Raw genomic sequence first — 22,112 nt, 5'->3', positions numbered from 1 at the left:
TCACCACTGGGACCAGTTAGCCACCAATGCAGGTTGGGCCATCTCCTTCGAGGCCTGGACAGTTTTGGAAACGTGGCCTTGATGCTGGATTCCATAGGATTTTAAGTTCCACAGCAGGGCTCTTATGTGCCACATGGTTTAGTTGACAAGGAAGAAGGCTAAGGAATCAAGATACCTCAGAACCAGCCTCACCAGGATCCCAGAGTGAACCTGATGCATCGAAATCTTAAGATTGAATGGCCTGTACTTGTTGCTGCAGAGAAAAGGCCCTGAATGCCACAGATTCCAGAATCTACATGATGAATGAGAGCCTTTGTGATGGAATCAGGTGTGACCTCAGCTTGCTTATGGTAAACTCCCAATGGTTTTGCCATTGTCTAACGGTGGTCCATAAATGTTTCAGGTGGGCCTGCCTTTCTGCAGCCAGTTATTGAGGAACTGGAACACAGCAACTCCAAACCTCCGAAGATGGCCAACCACCGCTATTACTTTTGTGAACGCGAAAGAGGCGCGGGTGAGACCAGAGGGGACAAGGCTCCTGGCCCACCGTTGTGTTCACTAATGATTACTTTGCATTGTTAAGTCAGTACTTACCTTGTTCTAGCACGAGGTAGAATGTTGTATGTCATAACAGAGTTGTCGTCAGTTATGGCCTGAACCGTCAGTGAGCAGACGTGTTGGCCTTTCTCTCCGTGCAACTGAATAAAGAAGCTTTACTTAGCTCCTGTGTCCTGAATGGTGTATACAAACACCTATCTTGAATCCAAGATAGTGCCTGCAAGATGGGTATATGAAAATACACATATGGAAAGCCCTAGGACACTATCCACTCCCCTGGGTCCAGAGCATGACGCATTTGAGCCAATGGAAGCAATCCGAATTTGTGCTTCCACAGGAAGGCATTCAGAGGTTGGATGTCCTGGACAGGCTAGAGACAGCTGTCCTGTTTTTTTTTTAAGATGGGGAAGTAGTGGGAATAGCAACCACTACCTTTCCAAGAGTTTGGCACCCTCCTTATGGAACCTTTAAAAATTAACAGGTGTGCCCTCCTGCAGGAAACTGGATTATTGGCTGATGGAGTTGAGAGACCTCATCAAGTATTAATGCCGCAATTAACTATAGGGTCTACTTAGGCCTCAATAAAATCAACACAGAGCAGTCAGGTTTAACTTAGGAGACAACCAGAGTAAAGCATTTAACACCAAAACTATTAAAAAGTAAGAAACAGCATAATAAACATTCCACTCTAATTTATAAAGATAGTATACATTATAGCCTTAAAAATGACAACAAAGTGACAAATCTATTTTAGGGAATCGGAGATCTGATTTTTAGAAGATTTTAGTTTTTCAACTTGAATCCAGCGCCAAAATGCACAAAGTGCCTACTGCGGTTAGCTCATTGCGCTAGGCCGGGTCACAGTCAAAAGTTATGGCTGACGTGATGGAGCATGGGTTAGATACTGGGATCAGGTTCATCCCAATTAAATCTTTACCTCTGGACTTAGACTTTTTCTTGGAGGATTTGTCTTGTTGATGGTGAGGCCTGCCTGCGGGGTCTGAATACGAGCTTCACATCTGTGGCTACCTCCTTGGCACTGGTCCCACTGAAATCTTCCATGAGGGTACTTAGATTTTATTCGAATCAGACTGGCGACGGACCTTCTGCAGGCTGGCTTCCAGGTTGGTCCTGGTCACCATTGTTCTCCCAGCAAAAATCCTTGAAAAATGTTCATAGTACCAACTACTAGGGTTAGGCAGGAAGAGTCCACACTGACTATTTTATAAGGACCCCAGGACTTCAGGACACCACTCAGCAGTCAAGACACAGTATCGCAGGATTCACCACCAGGATCCAAGGCAAAACCAGTTGGAACTGGTCAACTGGAAATTCCTCCACCTTAGGTTGCAGGTTACTTCTTGTAACTTTTTGTGACCCTGTAGCAGTATAGGAGACTAGGCAACTAGTCCTAAGAGACCACTCTTCTGTCCTAAGTACAAGTGGGAGCAGATCCAGCTCTTGTGGGTGCTTCTCACAGGTCAAACAGCAGGCACAGCCTTCCTTGGTGAAATCCTTGCTGCAGAAAGAGCAGTCCTCCTAGATGAAGTCCAGGGGTCCAGCAGGCACACTCCTCCTCCTGTATTCCACAGGTCCAGAAGTGATCAGAGTTCTCTTGGCAGGGTTGCCAAGTTTACCCTTTGAACAAGCTGGTGGGAGGGAGGACTCCCTAGCCAATAGAGCTACAACTTCTTTGGGACATCTGACCTACGTATGACTACTCACCGGGAAGTATGGGATCTACTTATCCCAGAATGCACTATTCTGCCCACTAAACATGGCCAGACCCTTCTTTGCACGTGTAGAGCTCCTTTACCCACCCTAATCTAAAGTAAAGAGTACCCAGGCTGGCTGGCACAGTCTCATATGTTCTTGCAGAAGCAACATGCATTTGAAGTGTAATTAGCCCACTGAGGCCCTTCCCAGCCATCATGCTACAGGAGAGGAAACTCCTCACAGCAAATGGCTCCTTTTGTTCTCAGTTCTTGAGAACACTTGACACCTAATTCACAAGGCATTTATGGAAGTTGTAAGCTGCTGAGCCAATCAGAAAAGGGTACCAGTGGCCTTTTAGTTAGCTTTGAAAAGTAAAGCTTTGTTTCTAAAATAATTTTGTTAAATCTGACTTTGGCATTAAGTTGGGTTTAATGTAAATATTAATATGACACTTTGACACAACCTTCAAGTTGGTTTCATTGGGAACTTACACTTTATTGAAATTAATAAAAGTTATCCCATGGGGCATTCAGCTTTCCAATAGGGAAAATTGACTTGAGATTTTCTACAAGCGGTGCACGTAAAACAGTTTAAACATGCGCTGCTACTTCGAACCATGCACCCTACCCTCTGGGCACTTATGGTAGACCTTAGGGATGACTTATAGGCAATAAATATGGAAGGTTGGGCATGTTGACCAGTCGAAATTGAGAGTATTTTAACTGGCATGTTTTTATTTGCCACTGCAGTGGTGCACACTTAAAAGAACCACTAGCTTCCACAAGTGACACTTCAACATGCAGGCCTGGGTACCCTCGTTACCTTATACTAGGGACTTATAGGTCAGTTAAACTATCCAAGTAGGATTAACAATTTGGATATCTTTTTACTTGCCAACTAGGTTGCATAACAGGGACTAGCGCCAAACCTTTATTTGCTATTTTATTGGTGGCACAGATAGTGGTGAAATCCATTAAAGGCACCTTAACCTTCAGGCCCTAGGTACTCAGAGTAGCTTTTTCTAGGGGCTTTACATATAAGTTAATCTTGCCAATCAGGGAATTTGCCAATTTGTACCCACAAGAATACGCTTCTAGAGATCAGAGCACATACACTGGATGTCAGCCCCCCAATGTGCAGTCATCACACCTAAAGTAACCAAAAAGAGAAGGTGAACCTGCAAAAAACCATCCTTCTTCACCTCCTTTAGTAGGATGGCTAGGTGCTCCGCAGAAACTCATTTAGGGACAGGAAGTATATTGGACAGCATGGTGACAAAAAGTAAAGCATATCCTTTTTGAACAATTTTCAAAAAACATCTATTGAATGTGATGAATTGGCAACCTGGCAGGAAGTGCAGTATCCAGCCTACTACTAGTTGTGTATGCACCGCTGAGGGCAAACTAAAGAGGTTTTGAGGCCGTGGTAGCAGAGGAAGAGAAGTTAGAGGATTGATGCCCCTGCTTGTCTGCACACTGTCTGCCAAGTACATGTCCATAGCTGTGAAAGGACTAGGCTGTCTGCCGTATCATTGCCAGGTAAGGCTATCTCGGTCTATATGCCACACCACGGCAATAGCACGCACATTTTTATAACTGGTGAAGTTTGGCAGATTCAGCAGTCCCAAGAACATGCTGAAGCTCTACTGTTTAAGGCTTCACAAGTGGAATCTGGCTTCTCTCTGAAGTGGTGTGATCCATAAAAGGGCATGTCCATTAGGGAAGCCTGTACATCAACGGAGAATCCAGTGGACTTTGTCTAGGAATGTCTATGAAGGACAACACTTGTACAGACTGACCTGCCAGTACAGTCCATAGTATCCAAACAGGCACGGATAATCTAATTAGCCGCATCCTGTCCATCATGGATCTTCTGGGCCAGGGAGACATTAAGAACCTCAGGACTGCTGGAAAGATTTCACTGCCTATGTCCCAAAGCCATGTGTGTCTCATGAGTAATTTTGCTGCTATTTTTATTGTTGACACTGCATTATGTTGTTGGTGTCTTTTTAACCTATAACGAGTGTATATCGTGTTATTTTATGTAATTGTTTGTCATATAACTTGAACACCCTGTTCTCTATATGATTTTTAATGTGTCTATTAAAATCATGATTATTTTTTATTAATGCTTTCCCTTGATTGTTTGCCTATTCCTAGCTTCACTTGGTCCATTTATCTGTGTTCTGCCATTTAGATTGCCTAGGAAGTTTTTGTACATACAGCTTGCTTACCCTGCCCTAGGAGTCTCTAGCTATCACTACCCAGGGGGTCCTTGTTTGTTTACATTTTTTTTTTCTCATCCCAAGAGACAGACTGTGTTTATGGATTGCAGTACCAGGTTGCCTTTAGCAAATATGTGTTTTCCTCTGAATCAGTTCTTTTGGTTTGCCTATCCACAGGACTGGTAGGAAATAGGTTACGTTTCACATTACTGGGTCGAGGGCTGTACAATAAGACTTTCCACAGTAGGGTGCTTGTGAGAAAATCTGTTTTTCAGGGGACCAGCCTACAGTATCTGGCCATCTAACAGCTAAAAGGCAGGATAGAATATGGTTGACACCAGGTAGTTATGAAGATAATTGAAGGTTATCATTAAATGCAATTAAGTGCCCCAACATTCCTGGCCCAGGCTGTAGAATTACTGGCAGAACATTATAGTCTCAATGTAGGGCCGCTGCAATTCTAGTACCTTGGTTGCCCAATGAAATACCACTGGAAATTATACACTTTCTTCTGTCGGTGACCCATGTGTTAGTCCAGCACTATTCTCAGGGGAGGTTTCAAGCCATCACACTCACCATCATCACTACAACCATCATTATCCTGTGGTGAACCCTACCGTGGGATAGTATCAGAGTCCAAGTCAAAAAGATAATGTACCTTCTGCAGATAGTTGTGACGCAGTAGAGAAACAGAGTTAGAATTCAGATGCATGGCAACTGGTTAAGTTCTAGCAGATGTCAGTCTGGGATTCGACAGGGGCATCGACATGGATCATCCACTGGCATCAGGACCAGGTGGGGATCGTGGGGCAAGAGTTTGAGTGTTCACCAGAGAGGTGGGAGCTTGTGAATAGGTTTCAAGGGGGACAGATTGTTCAAGGGAGGGGCCACAAGTGTTAACAGACTGGAGGTGTCTGCAGTTCCATGGGACCTGAAACACCCCGGAGGTGCACTGAAACTTTTCAGCAAAGCCCCCTTGAGGACCCTCATTCTGCAGTGGGTTCGACAACATCCCAGGGAACTCAGGGCGTGTTGGGACAAACTGTGAAACTGGTTACATGTTAATGACCTTGAGGGAGTGTGACTTACATGTCAACACCTTCAAGCCTTCTCTGTAGGTTTGGTATGTCAGGATGAGATTGAGTTTCCAATTGCTTTCTTATGCTTGCATTTATACTTGGCATTACCGGAGGATTTGAGTGGGAAGTGGAGAGGTCATGGGAATGGCCATGACTATGAGCACAACTTGGAGTGGGCGCAGGATCTGCATGAAGACGCAAGCTCATCTTGTGTTCGGTGATACAACTTCACCTCCAATATTGAATCGACTTTGGGTGCATCGTGGAGCATTTATCACAGAACTTTGGACGGGAGTTATGTCCAGAGCCAAGGAACCAAAAGCATGCCTTGTGGGGGTCAGTGACCAAAATCAGCTTTCTGTAGTAGTGGCACGGCATGGTGTGGACATTGGTCACTAGCACACAGTGGAAAAATTTTGGAGTCGTCAGCGGTCCAGCAAAGTCTAGGGTGCTGCTCTGGATCCATATCAGAAGGTGTAGAAAGATAGGAACTGATGTCAGCACCCAGGGTTGGCGCTGAAACAGGAGGCATTACAGTCAGAAAGAAGTAGCATGATGCCACCAACCGACGCAGTGTAGCACTGCTGCAACAATCTCTGGTTTCAGTCTTCCACTTTGGGACAGACTAAGGTGAGAAATCGGCGGTACGAGTTAACCATCAGAAGTCACAGGTTCTAAAGTTTCAAAGCAGCATTGACACCTTTTGTCCTGCCTGTCCACTTGTCAAGCCATTGGAGAAGCTCCAGTTGAACACCATCATAACCCTCCTATCCCTAGATCTTGGTAGGTGAGGTTCCAATGATTGGGAACAGAGTCCCAAAAGTGGCTAAACAAATAAGCAAGTTTAAGCTCTGCCAAATTTTGCTTGACCTCAAAATACAAGTACATTTTTAATTACTATATGAGTGCAAAGACGAGTGGTTTTGCTAACCTTGGTCGGCGTTTCAAAGGGCCCCATTTCATCCTGCCAGGACACTTTGTCTTGGAAATTAATACATTAATGTTAAAAGACAAGCTCTTGCACATGGGGAGTCTGGGCTACACAGTCTAAGATCTACTATTTTGATGTTGAGAGGTTGAAAATATAACTAATGGGCATCCATCTGTCCGGTAATAGGCCTTGTTTTAGGATATTTTTCAATGAGTTCTTTATTCCTCTTGTTGATGAGAATCTTGACTATCTGTAGTGGATTAGTATGTTTATTTCTAAATGACGGTTGGAATCATTTGATGACTTCCGCTATGAGGATTTCTGGGTGCAATTACATAACTCCTTTAGAGCCAGCAAAGTTACTTATTTAGTGAAGTAGTTACAGGGTGCATTAGAGGACTATGGTACACAATGCTGAAGGCAATCCATTCAATAGCTCAGGTGTTTGGTAGAACAGTCTGAGCAAATTCCACTAGACCGGTATGGAGTTAACACCTGAAATAAATATTTAAAAATAACCATGGGCTACTTTTAGAGGCTACCTTGAAGAAAAGATTAAGAAGAATTCAATTAACATTTGAACTAGGTCACACAGTTTGCCTTTAGAAAATGAATAATCAGTAAAAGCTTTTGTAAAGCAATTCATGTCAATATTTCTATGTTTTAGTGGAATCCTAATGCTCTGCCATTAAGCAAATGTTGGTTGAAAATCTAGTGTACTAGAGACAGGTTAGTACCATCTGTAGCTCTGTCAGTACCGAGCTTTACACATTGCTGATCAAAAAGAACCACATAGTAAGAGTTATTCCATTGTTCATTCAGCATCAGAATTCCACTTCAAATGTAATGATAGAAAGGAAAGCTCTGTGACCAAGGAGTAAACAAATAGACAAGTCCAGCAGGTACACTCCAACTGTTAGGTCTTGTGATAGTCCTTCTCTAGATCGATGTCATTAATACATTGTTGTTCTCATGGCTCAATAGACCTTCTAGCATGTTTATACTACTCTAGGCATAGAAGTTCTGTAGCTATCATGTTGCGTCTCTTAAGATGCAAAGTGTGTCCAACTAATAACAGTGTCTTCCCTCAAGCTAATGACAGCGAACCTGTCAACATTGTGCATCTTTTAACTGCGATGTCCAGAGTTCAAACCTCGAGTCAGAGTTTAAGGTGTTGCAGGTTCACAACTGCATACTTTGATGTATATCCAGACAAGCCTGCTGTCTTGAAGACTTAGCCTAAAGTAATTGTTTGGTGCACAATACTCTGAAGCATTTATTATTATGGAATTTGTTAAGCGCACGGCTACCCCCGCCGGGGGTGTCCCGGCGCTGTGGACAGTAACGGTAGTGACCAAGGCGGCTAGTAACTGGAGAACAGATATGTTTTCAATTTGGACCTAAATTGGGGTTCCGATTCAGTTAGTCTGAGGTTAAGCGGCAGGGAGTTTCATAGCTTAGCAGTAACCACCGCAAAAGCTCTGCCTCCTCTTCTGGAGCGATGGAAATGGGGCGGGAGCAATAGACTAAGGTGGTTAGATCTGAGGGAACGAACTGATTGGACCTGCTTCAGTCTGTTCCTGAGATAGCCTGGACCATTCCCATTAAGTGCTCTAAAGGCCAGGATCAGGGCTTTGAACTGGAGGCGATGAGATATCTGGAGCCAATGCAAGTTCTTTAAGTATGGTGAAATGGAGTGGCGGTAGGGGACGTGGCAAATCAGTTTTGCCGCCGTGTTCTGAACGATCTGTAGTTGATGACATAGATATGCAGGAGCCCCTACATAGAGACTATTAGAGTAGTCCAGATGTGAGGTGATGAGGGCGTGCACGACGGTCCTCATCGAGTCCCTGGAAAGGTAGGGGGAGATTTTTTTAATCATTTTTAAATTGCCAAAACAGGCAGAGGTGACCCTTTGGATTTGTGTTTTGCACGACAGTTCATTGTCAATATAAAACCCAAGGTTCCGGGCAGAGTTGGCAGGGATGGGGGTGGGTTCAACTCAGGTGGCCACCATATGGAAAACAGCAGTGGGGATTTCAGATTAAAAAATAGCACCTCGGTTTTATCGGTGTTCAATTTTAGTGTATTAGATGTCATCCATAAAACAATGTTAGTGAGGCAGGATTTAAAATTTGCGAGCCCTTTGTCAGAGTGGTCTCTAAATGAAAAAATCAGCTGAGTATCATCAGCGTAAGAGACCACTCTGACTCCACAGGCCTCAACAACCCTCACCAACGGTGACATATAAACATTGAAAAAGAGAGGGCTGAGGGCCGACCCCTGAGGGACTCCACAACCAAGGGGCTTCCTATCTTTTGACAAGTAGGGCCGACACCACACCTGTTGCGTTCTTCCAGACAGGAATGATTGTATCCATGCCAGTGGTGTGCCCTGTATCCCCATGTCATGAAGTCTGTCCAGTAATATGGAGTGAGACACAGTGTCGAAGGCCGCGGACAGATCGAGGAGCACCAGCATGGCCACCTCGTATCTGTCCACGCTCTCTCTTATAGTCTCTGTTAATTCCAGGAGGGCCGTCTCTGTGCTATATCCGGATCTAAATCCGGATTGAGTATCATGCAAAAGAGTGTTAGATTCCAGGTAGTCAGCCAGCTGTTCCTGTACTACTTTTTCCAAAATTGTGGCAGGTTTGGGGAGGAGTGAGATAGGTCGGTAATTGCTAAATACCGCCGGATCAGCATCCACTTTCTTTAATATGGGGATCAGCATTGCCTGTTTCCATTCTGACGGGAATTGGCCAGAGGAGAGGGAGGTATTCCAGATAGAGATTAGGGGGGCGGTAATGAGTGGCGCCAGCATCGTGAATACATGAGCCAGAACGGGGTCTAGGGGAGAGCCGGATTTACATTTTTGCATTATATGCAGGGCAGAGTCCCTTACGATGGGTTTGAACGTCTCGAAAGTGGTTACACTAGCCGGAGGAGGGGGTTGGACTGATAAGACCTCACCATGCTCCCTCGTGGGTGTGAAAGAGGAGAAAATATCAACGATTTTATGATGAAGAAGTGCGAGAGACCATCGCAGAGTTCTTGACTCGGTTTGGAAAGACGGGTAAGGGCTGATTTTTTTGTGAAGTCCTTCACAATTTGAAAAAGGGTTTTGGCCGAATCATCTGCAGAATTAATTTTGTTGGCAAAGTATTTTTTCATAGTGGCTTGTTTTAATTTATGAAACTTTAACGCAGTTCTATATGTATTTTTAGCGAGAGGATCATAGGTGCATCGCCAGAGGCGCTCGAGTTTTTTTACATTTACTTCTTTCTGTACGTAGGTCCGGGGAGAACCATGGGGCGGAGGGTTTCAGTCGGGAAGAAGAGAGGGGCAGTAAGGGGGCGATCGCATCTATCGCTGTAGTGAGAGTGGTATTGAATTTTTTCACATCAGCATCTAACTCCTCTGACGGGTGCCAATCCTTTTTCGAAAGTGCTGGTTCAAGTGCGTCACATGTGACTTTGTACCATTTTCTTCCCAAATTCGGTATTACACTATTCATGGTTAGTAAGGGGGGGGGATAGTCCGAGTGAAAGGGATGAGCGAGTTGTCGGACCACGCCAGGGGACTTGGTGGCAAAGTAGAAAGAGCTGACAGGTTCGTAAAAATCAGATCTAAGGTGTGGCCAGCCGTGTGGGTGGGGCTATGAACTCTCAGGTCCAAGTTTATTCCAGCTAGCGTTTCTACTAGGGACCTCGCTTTAGGACAGGAAGAATCATTCACATGTAGATTGAAATCCCCTAGGATGGTAAAATGTTTTAGGGATAGGTCGGCAAGGGTGGTTAATAACTCAGTGAGATGAGAGGTCTGTGTGCCAGGGGGGGTTGTAGATTAGGACTCCAGCAAGGATCAGGTGAGTAGGATCCTTGATACTGAAGTACATCGCCTCGATAGGGCCTGAGTTAGGCAATTTCCTGGAGGTAATTTTCCATTGGGACCGTGAAATAATGGCGATCCCATCTCCCACTTTTGTCCCTGGTCGACTAATCCCAACAAAGTGTTAATCTGGGGGAATTGCAAGCGATATATCTGGATTAGAGGACTCTTTGACCCAAGTTTCAGTGAGAAACATCAGGTCCCATGAGTGGGTAGTAAGAGATAGCCATATATCGCCTGCATGTCGCGGGAGAGATCGACAGTTGAGGAGGCACGCCTTGACCTCTCTGGGCGACTCATGGTCTGGTGTTTTATAGCATTTTTTACTCGGACAAATAGTAAGTACATCTAGACGGAAGCAGCAGTCTTTGCACACAAAGTGTTCGACGAGTAGCTGAGAGGGGCTGCAGCTACTGGTCAAGGCCAGCAGTTGAGCCCTAGACCAGCGTGTTTGCCTTATTGTGTCCCCTCCGGCAGCCTGCCTGGCGCTGGTCGCGGCACAGGCGCGGACGGGCGCAGACGGGCATGCCTTAGGCGCACCTTTGGCGCGCCCGCTGCGCGTCCTAAAGTGCATCTCATTAAATGGCTGGTGCGCTGACCCCAGACTCCACCCTCCCAGCGTCCAGAGATGGTGATTGGCCGCCCCGCCAACCCTCCACAGCAATCGGGCATGCCCGTGGTGGACCGGGGTAGGGGGCCGAAGTAGCTGGCGTTACGAGCGAGTGCCGGGGAGTCAGTCACACACACAAGGTAATATCAAAAGTTTCTTTAAAATAACAGGGGAAAAGTAAAAACACAGCGTGACCTTAAGCAGCTAGCGCGTTAAAGTACTAGCGCGCGTCCACAGCGTTCAGGTTAAAGGCTTGGCCTTAAATGGCTGGTGCGCTGACCCCAGACTCCACCCTCCCAGCGTCCAGAGATGGTGATTGGCCGCCACGCCAACCCTCCACAGCAATCGGGCAAGCCCGTGGTGGACCGGGGTAGGGGGCGGAAGTAGCTGGCGTTACGAGCGAGTGCCGGGAAGTCAGTCACACACACAAGGTAATATCAAAAGTTTCTTTAAAATAACAGGGGAAAAGTAAAAACACAGCGTGACCTGAAGCAGCTAGCGTGTTAAAGTACTAGCGCTCATCCTATGCTCAGTTGTCCTCATTATTAAATGGGCCCTTAATCAACTTTACCTAAATATAATGCTGTCAATCACTTTATGTTGTGCTCCTCACTAAATATTGATGCAATACTTATGTTAAAAACACGCCCTCTTTTAAGAACCTCAAAACCTTATCTATTCTTGAATAAATCTAAATTAAATTTGGCAAAGAAATTCTAAGGCAGAATATATATTTTTTTAACTCTGCAGATTTGTCAAAGGGTAACAATTTTGAGAAATTCAAAAACAGATTTTCTACGTCAAAACAGCTGAACAATATTTACAGAATCACCATCAATCAATCAGAATTTTTTTTAGAGTGCACTACTTATCCGAGAGGGTCTCAAGGCGCTTGGGGGGGTGGGGGTGCTGCTACTGCTTGAATAGCCAGGTCTTGAGGTGTCTTCTGAAGGTAAGCAGGACCTGGGTCTACCGTAGGGGGATAGGTCTTGGCGGCGAGGTGGGAGAACGATCTGTCGCCTGAGGTCGCTCTTCGGATGCAGGGGACTATGGCGAGCGTGAGGTCGGCGGAGCGGAGCTGGCGGTTGGGGGCGTAGAAGCTGAGTCGTCTGTTGAAGTATGCTGGTCCAGTATTGTGGAGTGCCTTGTGTGCGTGGGTGAGGAGCTTGAAGGTGATCCTCTTGTTGACGGGGAGCCAGTGCAGGTCTTTCAGGTGGGGTGTGATGTGGCTGCGGTGAGGGATGTCGAGGATCAGGCGTGCAGAGGCGTTTTGTATGCGTTGAAGTTGTTTCAGGAGTTTGGCCGAGGCTCCTGCGTAGAGGGCGTTTCCGTAGTCCAACCTGCTGTTGACGAGGGCGTGGGTGACCGTTCTTCTTGTTTCGGTGGGGATCCACCTGTAGATCTCACGGAGCATGCGGAGGGTGTTGAAGGAAGAGGATGAGACGGCGTTGACCTGCTTTGTCATGGAGAGAGTAGAGTTGAGGATGACCCCTAGGTTGTGTGCGTGGTTAGAGGGTGTTGGAGCTGTTCCCAGTGCGGTCGGCCACCAGGAGTCGTCCCAGGCCGAGGGAGTGGAGCAGAGGATGAGGACTTCCGTCTTGTCCGAGTTTAGCTGCAGTCGGCTGTTTTTCATCCACTCTGCGACGGCTTTCATTCCTTCGTGGAGGTTGGTTTTGGCGGTGAGGGGGTACTTGGTGAGGGAGAGGATCAGCTGGGTGTCGTCGGCGTAGGAGATGACATTGAGGTCGTGCAGTCAGGCAACGTGGGCGAGCAGTGCCATGTAGATGGTGAGCAATGTCTGGCTGAGGTTGAGCCCTAGGGTACGCCGCAGACCCTGGTACTGATGCACCCTTGTTTTCAGATAAATGTGCACAAAATATCAGGCAAAATACCGTGACTCACAGGGCAATCGATTAAGTGGCTGAAGGGGGCTGACCTACTACCCTATGCGGTTTGCTCTTGTAGGCAGATACTGATTGCAAATTATACTAACAGACCGATGGAAGACTAGGGCTGACCTAAAGGCTATCTGTATATGCATATGTTTCCCATTATACTGGTCAGACCCTGCTAAGAGGATCTAAGAAGGACTATCAAGTAAAGCAACACAAGCACTAGCTTTTACACACGGCTTTTTGCGAGCGTACAAACAAATTATAAACATGCACAAAGTCACTGTTGACAAACAATATATACAACCCCTATTATGGGGTCCTAACAAGTATTCTAAGATAGCAAATGTTCTGCCCCCAGGGTTTGTCATAATCTTACCCACTATGGTAAATAGTGCGACTGAAAGTAGCAAAATACGTGTCTACAGGATTTAGAACAGCGTAAAAACAATTCATTCTTGAAGGCCTACTGGCCTCAGCATATGTTTTTCACAATAAGTCAAACCTAGTGCATTTGCCAAAACATTCAACCGTTGCCATTTGAGAGAATGTTTTGCAATGAACCAATCAGGCCTCTAGGCATTAACAATGGTTTGTCAAGAGTAACCATCTAATGCTTACTGTATTAAGCATATGCTTTCCAACAAGCAACTAAACAAATGTATTTAGAGGTATACAATAAAAACCAAGGGTTATCATAATACAAATCTTCTATACACCCATTTGTCATTGAGAGAACTAATACCAACCCTCTTGCCTACTACAGTGATCTATGTAAATCCACAAAAGAAAATACCTTTTTAGTCTTCAAAATAGTGTAATAAAAATCAACCCTCTGTAGTCTAATGGCTTTGACATAGGCTTATCACAAAGTCGGGTCTATAGCCTTTGTTGTAATTTTACAGATTAAACAGATCAGAGCCATGGCTTCTCAGATGACTCCCCCCCCCCCCCCCAAAAAAAAAGCAATCATACGTATAGCATTTACCATTACCATGCCAACATAACCAAATCAGGTCCATTATATTAAGTATAAAGCATTACCACAAGGCAATCGTCTGGCATACAATCATAAAATTGAAAATATTAACTAAGTTAGTTGCCAAAAACAATATACAAACCCCACCTAAGTGGGCCTAGCAAGGATTATAACAGTGACAAGCTACCAACCCAAGGATGTATCTGAGAAGCACCAAACCCCTTGCATACATCAGTAATCATTGAGTTTCCATGTGACCACATCCTCGGCAACAAACTTTAAAAGAGTGTAGAAACCAAACCACCATTTAAGGGATATTCACTTTAACATATGCTTTCACAATAAAAAAAAAATCAGGTCTACTGCCGGGTCATAACCTTTTATGATGAACAGACCAGACCTATGGCATAACATTTCACAATGAACAAATCACGGTCATAACCTTTATCACGGCCTTCGCACCATCACCAGCTTAGACATACTGTACACAGCATAAGCTTTTCTGCAAGGCCACCATTAGGTGTAGTGTCAGAAAATTGGACATGTATCAGAATTATAGATGGCAATACAATATACAACCTCCCCTAAGGGGGCCTAAGAAGGAGTATTGCAGAGAATATTTCAAATCCATTGTGTTTGTCAGAGGGGTCAGCCAATACCAAACATTTTACCATCCACAGTGATCTGTCAGATTTAATGAAACAAAATGCATGCCTTCATGTCTAGAAGGCCGTATTATTCGAATTTCAGAAAAGGGTGACTAAAGGGACACATAATTATACCAGTACCAACATGCACAAACAGTTGATTCTTGTGAACACATAACATTAGGCAGTTTAAAAATGTCCCTTCTGAAGTAGTAGCCACAGTAAAACATTAACAATCACGCAGAGAACAAACAAAACACCAGACCTGTATCTTCTGAGAGCCTGACCACGATCTCCATCACAGTTTGGAAATCTTCTTCATTGCTGCTGAAATCTCGGAGTACGTCCAGCAGACCCCGGGCAATGATCTGTCTGCAAGGAAAAGGTGAACATGAGCATGCATGCCACTACTGGTAACACACTGCAAAAAAATACTGTGAAGCGGCACAGTGCTACAACAGAAAATAGCAACGCAAATCAATCGACAAAGAAATTCAAATGCTTTGCATTTCAAGGTTTGGAAAGTAGCCCACCATAAACCACAAGAGTGTATGGAAGGTCCTTGATAGATTTAAATAAACTGAAGACTTGTAATGTTTTGTGTAGTTCAAGCTCCAAAAGAAATGGAGCATCGGGTCGACTTAGCCTTTTCTGTTGCTATGGATATCATGTGGTGAAGGCTACTTTAATGCCACCGTGGTTACAGACATACTTCTATAAATAGAAAGCGATGCACTTTTACAGTAAATATTAATGCAGCCTCGAAAAATTCAAGTGAATTCGTTTTTTCTGACCTTTCAAACATTTATGAGATGAGTAAAGTCTGATTTATACTTGTAACAGACATCATGTTCTGCCAAACTATGTAAAGTATGTAAATCACTAATAAACTTTGGAATTCTTTGATACACATGCAAAAAACTTTCCAATATAATCAAATATGCGGCTAAGATTTTGTGTAAATTGATCAAAAGGGGAAAGCAATAGCAGAAGGAGGAGCAATAGAAGGGTTGCAGAAGTGAAAGAGAAGGAAGACACACAATTTCCATGCGGACTGAAATTCCTAAACTTGCACCATAATAGAGGATGTTGACAAACTTAGATTTGGAAATAGTTGGTTGAATATCCTTGCAGCAGTTTGTTAATTAAAAAAAAAAAATGAGTCAAAATGTGCGGATATTTGGTAATGTTTGTTTGTGAACGGTTTCAGAAACTAAAATTTAAATAAAAAATTGAATATATTTGAATGTGATACTTTTTCTTATCTACTCGGCAATTACGCAATTCATTTCCAGCACAACCAGTTTGCAAAAATTACCGGAAAAGAGAAAAAAATGCATATTTCCATTTACTGCACTAACTAAAGGTGAGGTACAGAAAATGGTAGAGACGCTGTGCAAACATCTTGGGTGGTCAAAACTGCTACAGTCCTATGACTGGAAGCAGAAAACGAGCACGAAGCACATCTTCAGCCAGCTCCCAGTATTTCCCCAAGGACTGGGGAGGCATGTGAATGCAGGACCCCACCATCTCTTCGTCTTTGTAAAATAGATCACACCTCCAGGGCACAACTTGGGGACTGTAGCTTCTGTCTTCTTGCTATTCTGGCTATCCGGTTTGTTCACACTTAGGCCGCCTTAACTTTTTTTCTACATAATGTATCCATGCCAAATTTGAGTCCTCCCCCAACATCCTGGGGATTCTAAATGTACCCGGGTTTTGTGTATTCCCCTGGAGGTGACTGCAAAAATAGCCAAAATATAGCTACATTTTGTTTTTTGAGGCAAAACAGGAAAACAGGGCTTTGAGAAAAAAAAGTGATTGTTTTTTCCCACAAATGGCTTAAACGAAAGGTATGCTGTGCCATTTTTCTAGTTTTCGGGAATGTAGAGCTGAATTAAAAAATATATATATTGTTTTTACCAAAGTTTGGCATTTTTCAAAGGGGTGATCCATTTTTCCTAATTTATGTGCTTTCAACCTATTTCCACTTTGTGGTTGAAACTGCTGTGAAACCCAAGTTTGATTTCGGAGAGCTATAGATTTCTGAAAAGTAGATAAGGGGTCATTTGTGCAGATCCCTTATGGATTTCCCAAAGAAACTAACTATTAAAATAAAAAAATGCCAATAGGTTAAATTCTCGCAAATGCGAGACCTATTGCATTGTATATGCTTGCTTAAAATGGAGCAGGGTTGGGCAGTCCTAATGGATATGGGGATATTGTTCCAGATTATAGGTTCATGGATAGAGAATTCTTGCAGGCATGTTTTTTTTTTTGCATTTCTTCAACTTCTTTCAGATTGTGCCCTTGTGCGAGTGTGCCAGGGCAACTAAAGATGGCAAACTAGTTAGTCAAGTAGGCAGGGGTGCCAGTTGTGACGGCTTTGAGTAGGTGCATAACAGCTATAGAAGCCTGTTAAATTAAAAGGAGACATAAGTTCTTATATATAATTCTCAGTTTGCAATGAAGTCACTGTGCACAGTGACTGTTTTACATTATGAAAATACATTGTGCCTATGACAGATGTACATTTTGAGAATCACAGTCTGAAATCGCATATAAAAGGATTTCTAAATTAATCGAATAGTCTTTTTAAAAGAAAAAAACAGGCCTAAAATGCCCCAAAAATAGTCAGAGGTTACGAATCCCCACGTTGGTTGAGGCATGCATAGAAAGGGAACTAAAGTGACTGGAACCTGTGATCTTTATATAGGGTTGCATCACTTCCAGTGAGGTCTCAAGATGTCGCGGATGATGATGGACAGCGTCTCCTGGTGCTGGTGACTGAATATGAAACAAGTACTTATGCACAAGTCAAAACATACAAACACAAACGTACACATACAGACTCGTACTCAAAGACTTGCACACTTAACCACGGGCAAACACAAGCATAGACGCGTACGCAGGCACAAATACACACAGACTCACAGGCACACAGACTCACAGATCCAGACACACCATCCAATACACTGACCCACACGCGCACGCACATACAATCACACACGCGCACACACACAGACTCACAGATCCAGACACACACCATCAAACACACACACATAGACCCACACATGCGCACACACAAACAAATACAGATCCAGACAGACAGTCAGACAGGCGCGCCCACACACACACACACACACACACACACACACACACACACACACACACGAACACGCACACACATATAATCACGTACACACTAAGATGCAGAGAAGACACCCAGGATGAAGTGTGCAGATTGGAGGGGGATAGGCACAACCCCTTCCCACCCTCACTCAGTCCCTATAAATCATTCAAACATGGACCGACTCTCTTGGCTGAGACCCGGGGTGACCCCATAAAAGGAGGAGCAGGAGCAAAGACACGTACGCAGGCACACATACACACAGACTCACAGGCACACAGACTCATAGATCCAGACGCACCATCCAACACACTGATCCACACGGCACGCACATACAATCACACACGCACATACACACAGACTCACAGATCCAGACACACAGACGCAGACACACTCACAGATCCAGACACACGCCATCAAACAAAACACACATAGACCCACACAAGCGCAAACAAATTCAGATCCAGACATACAATTAGACAGGCACGCGCACATATGTGCATACACGAACGTGCGCACACATGTAATCACGCACACACTAAGATGCAGAGAAAAGAGCCAGGATGAAGTGTGCAGATTGGAAGGGGATAGGCACAACCCCTTCCCATCCTCACCCAGTCCCTATAAATCATTCAAACACGGACCGACTATCTGGGCTGAGACCCCGGGTGACCCCATAAAAGGAGCAGCAGGAGCATAGACGAGTACGCAGGCACTCATACACACAGACTCACAAGCACACAGACTCATAGATCCAGACACACCATCCAACTCACTGATCTACACAGCACGCACATACAATCACACACGCACATACACACAGACTCACAGATCCAGACACACAGACACACTCACAGATCCAGACACACGCCAAACAAACACACATAGACCCACACATGCGTGCACACACACACAAATACAGATCCAGACACACAATGAGACAGGCCCACACATGCACACACGTGCATACACAAAAGAGCGCACACATGTAATCACGCACGCACTAAGATGCAGAGAAGAGAGCCAGGATGAAGTGTGCAGATTGGAGGGGATAGGCACAACCCCTTCCCACCCTCATCCAGTCCCTATAAATCATTCAAACATGGACCGACTCTCTGGGCTGAGACCCCGGGTGACCCCATAAAAGGAGCAGCCGGAGAGAGGGGCGCCTGGTGCCTCCAAATACAAACTTGGGCACTCTCCTCTGTGCCAGCCGACGCAGACCTAGAGGCCGCTGGCAGCGCCGAGTTCAGATGAGCTATGCAGGGGTAATCCAAGGCTGATGCAGTGAATGTATGATGCAGCGGTACTCTGAGGCTGATACACAGAGAATGTCTGGCTGTGTCAACACTGGAGGAACCACACAGGGGGTCAGTGGTACAAGGGTGCGCACCCTATGCACACGGAGGTGGGGGCGGCAGCCTGGGGCTGCGGGTGTCCAGCGGAGGTCAGGGTATCCTGCACTTAGTGGTAGCCGTGGATGCATCAGCAGCCCAGCTCCTGTCCCTATGTGCCGGGCCCAGAGTAGCAGCAGGCAGAGCCCCGGGCGGCAGCTTGTGGTCCACGTCGCAGCCATGAGCACAGCCCCCGTGCCCCGGCTCTAGCAGCAGGAAGCCCCCGGCGCCCTCGAGCTCCCGCCTAAAAAAGAAGACTCTTCAAGACACAAGCTCAGATGGACTGATAGCCACTTCATACCGGATTCAACAAACGCAAACAGCTTTCAAGCCTTTGCAAACACCCGGATCCGCTGATAAAGAGGACAGCTGGTGTGAAGACATTTTCTACTGGCTTACTGCTTCTTGCACCAGCGCGATACCTTTCAATTGATTGACTTTATTAAATGTCACAGGTCACAGCCTTCAGCATCTCCACACGTCACTGTAAATACCAGCAGTGTTGCGGGAAAGCGTGCGAGATGGAAAAAAGCTCTTGCCATGACATATAGTTTTCTCTTTTTCTGCCATCCGGCCTGCTTTCCTTCTGAAGTAAAAGGTTTGTTATCTTTATGGGGCCAAGTGTTTGGCCCCATAAAGATAAGAAACCTTTCACGGCTGAAGGAAGTCAGACGAGACCGTACAAGTGGGACGGCAGAAAAAGAGAAAACTATACATCACAAAGTGTTCTTTCCCAATGGCTGGCCACCGTTTAGCATAAACGGTGACGCCGGCCATTGGGAAAGAGGGGCGGGGCTAAAAGCCAGTTACTGAAAGCTACCTAAAAATCATAAAATCTCGCCAGCGAGACTGCGCATGTGCGCAGCCCACGCAGGCTCGAACTAAAAATATTGAAAATGAGTAGGAAAAAAGGTTCATTTGTAACAATGTTTTCATTTGTATCTTTTTGTCACAATGGCCTATTTACAAAAGAAATATACCATTTCGTCCAATGGACCCTTCTGGTTGTGGAGATATATAGGATCTGTAGGTTTTCCAAACAATCGAGGTACCCATAGCCAATAACTGAGCTGAACCTTACACTGTGGTTTTTTTTATTGTGTGCTAGGTAGGGGCAATTTATGTGGCAAAATAGAATGAGTGAAAAATAGGTATCAAGGAAGTCAATGTATTTCTGAAATGGGCACAATATATGGAATTTAGGAACTATTTTACTGAGACAAAAGAGGACTCGGCTCGCGGGGAGGATGGCAGGGTTGTTAAGGAATCTGAGGCTAGATCCTGTCCCTACCAAAAAATGTGTTACCGAAGGTAAGTAACTTGTTCATCTGATAGAGTCATCTAGCTGCAGATTCCTTACTTTAGAATCAAATACCAAAGCATACCATCCCCAGAGGAGGGTCTGAAAACTGAGAGCAATACAAAGTCTCTAACTAGAACAAAACTGGTCTGAAACAAGAGAAAAAGACTTGACATTCATAGTAACGTAGGAGAGCAATGCACATGCTTGAATCATTCACCGTCGTCGAGATGGGAGTCACCGGTAAATAAAAATAGCAATGCAAAGGTATCAAACTAGAAACAAGGACTAGGCCCATTAGTTTTATAACATATCCACCTCTTTTTGTAAAAGAGACCAAATAAAGCACACAACCAATCAGAAATGCCTCACCCTTTAGAACCTTCCTGAGAGAACCTCAGCCTTCAGATTTTCGCAGCAGTAGTGCTACAAGATAACCATAAAGGTCAAAAGAAGGTCGAGCTTTCTCAGGGGAGGAGGGTGGGTCACATGTTAATCTATGAAAGCTTCCAATACTAGAGAACTAAAGTTACAAGTAAGTAACTTATTTTCTTAGTACAGTATTGGAACATTCATAGATTCACATGCTTGAATCAGAGTAGCTAGCAGTTATGAGCACATTTGTTGCCCCGATCCCTTTAGAAATAGTACATAAGAACAGAAAGAGTGGAAACTACCACATTGTTTTCTCAATCTAGACTCTGAAAAGTATCAAAAAAAGCATTTAAACTTTTATATAACTATGCAGTAACTTCCAAGAAATAGGAAACCATCATGGGTTTCTTGAGAATGTGCAAAGGTTATATGCAAATAGTATAAGTGAAAAAAGAAAACCAACATTTACCAAAATATGTACGAAGAGTTCGTAACTAAAAAAGGAAGGAGGGGTGAAACAGAAAACTCACCGCTATTGAAATGGGTCCCTCAGGACTGCTTGGCTTACTACCATATCGCTACGTCTCGAAGAATCCAAGCAGTAATGTCTGGTAAAGGTATGGATGCTCTTCCAGATGGCTGCTCTGCAGATGTCCCGGATAGGTACCCCAGCTGTGGAGTGAGCACGGACTTTTCCCGGTAGGTGTTTGCCAGCTAATGGATGACAATACTGAATAAAGCTGGAAATCCACCATGCAATTCCTTGTTTAGGATGGAGAAAACATTTACGAGGAGCACTGTAAGCCACAAACAGCTGAGGTGTCTTCCTAAAGTGTTTAGTACTTTGGAGATAGAATTTTAAGCAACGCTGCATGTCTAGTAAATTAAGTGATCTCTCAGCCGGAGTTGTAGGTAGAAGGAAAAAAGTATTAAGAACCACAGGTTCATTTAAGTGAAAATCCGAGGGCACGTTAGGGATGAACTTAGGGTTAGTACGGATGTACTAGTGTGTCATTCTTAAACTAAAGAAAAAGGCTCCTGGATAGTGAGTGCCTGCAATTCGCTAACCCTTCTAGCCGATGTTAGAGCCTGAAGAAGAGCCACCTTCCACAACAGGAATTTGAAGTGTGCCTTATGGATAGGCTTAAAGGGATGTTTCATGAGCTGAGCCAAGACCATGTTAAGGTGCCACAGTGGTGGAGGGGTCTTAACCAGAGGGAAGACTCGAAAAATCCCCTTCAAAAATTGTTTAATTATTCTCGCTGACCAAAGAGAAGGACCTGAAGATGTTCTTCTGAAACGAGAGATGGCCGCAAGTTGAAACTTAATAGATGCATGAGCCAAGCCAGCTTTTGCCAAAGAAAGGATGCAAGGAAGGATTTCATGA

The 22,112-nt window shown here is 44.6% G+C and overlaps 1 protein-coding gene across 2 annotated transcripts in view; it reads right to left on the bottom strand.

The window, feature by feature from the left end:
• The window catches only part of LOC144768360 (serine/threonine-protein phosphatase 4 regulatory subunit 1-like), a 393,513-nt gene that overhangs the window by 229,989 nt on the left and 141,412 nt on the right, over positions 1 to 22,112 (bottom strand). For both annotated transcript variants that reach the window (XM_078651958.1, XM_078651957.1), the window contains one exon: positions 14,792 to 14,898. In XM_078651958.1, coding sequence (XP_078508084.1) covers positions 14,792 to 14,898 — 107 coding nt within the window. The remainder of the gene's footprint in view (positions 1 to 14,791; positions 14,899 to 22,112) is intronic.

Source organism: Lissotriton helveticus, chromosome 7 (genome assembly GCF_964261635.1).
Source record: "Lissotriton helveticus chromosome 7, aLisHel1.1, whole genome shotgun sequence".
NCBI classification, from domain to species: Eukaryota; Metazoa; Chordata; class Amphibia; order Caudata; family Salamandridae; genus Lissotriton; species Lissotriton helveticus.
Note: the sequence above shows the minus strand (reverse complement) of the source record. Positions and strands in the feature narration are given on the sequence as shown.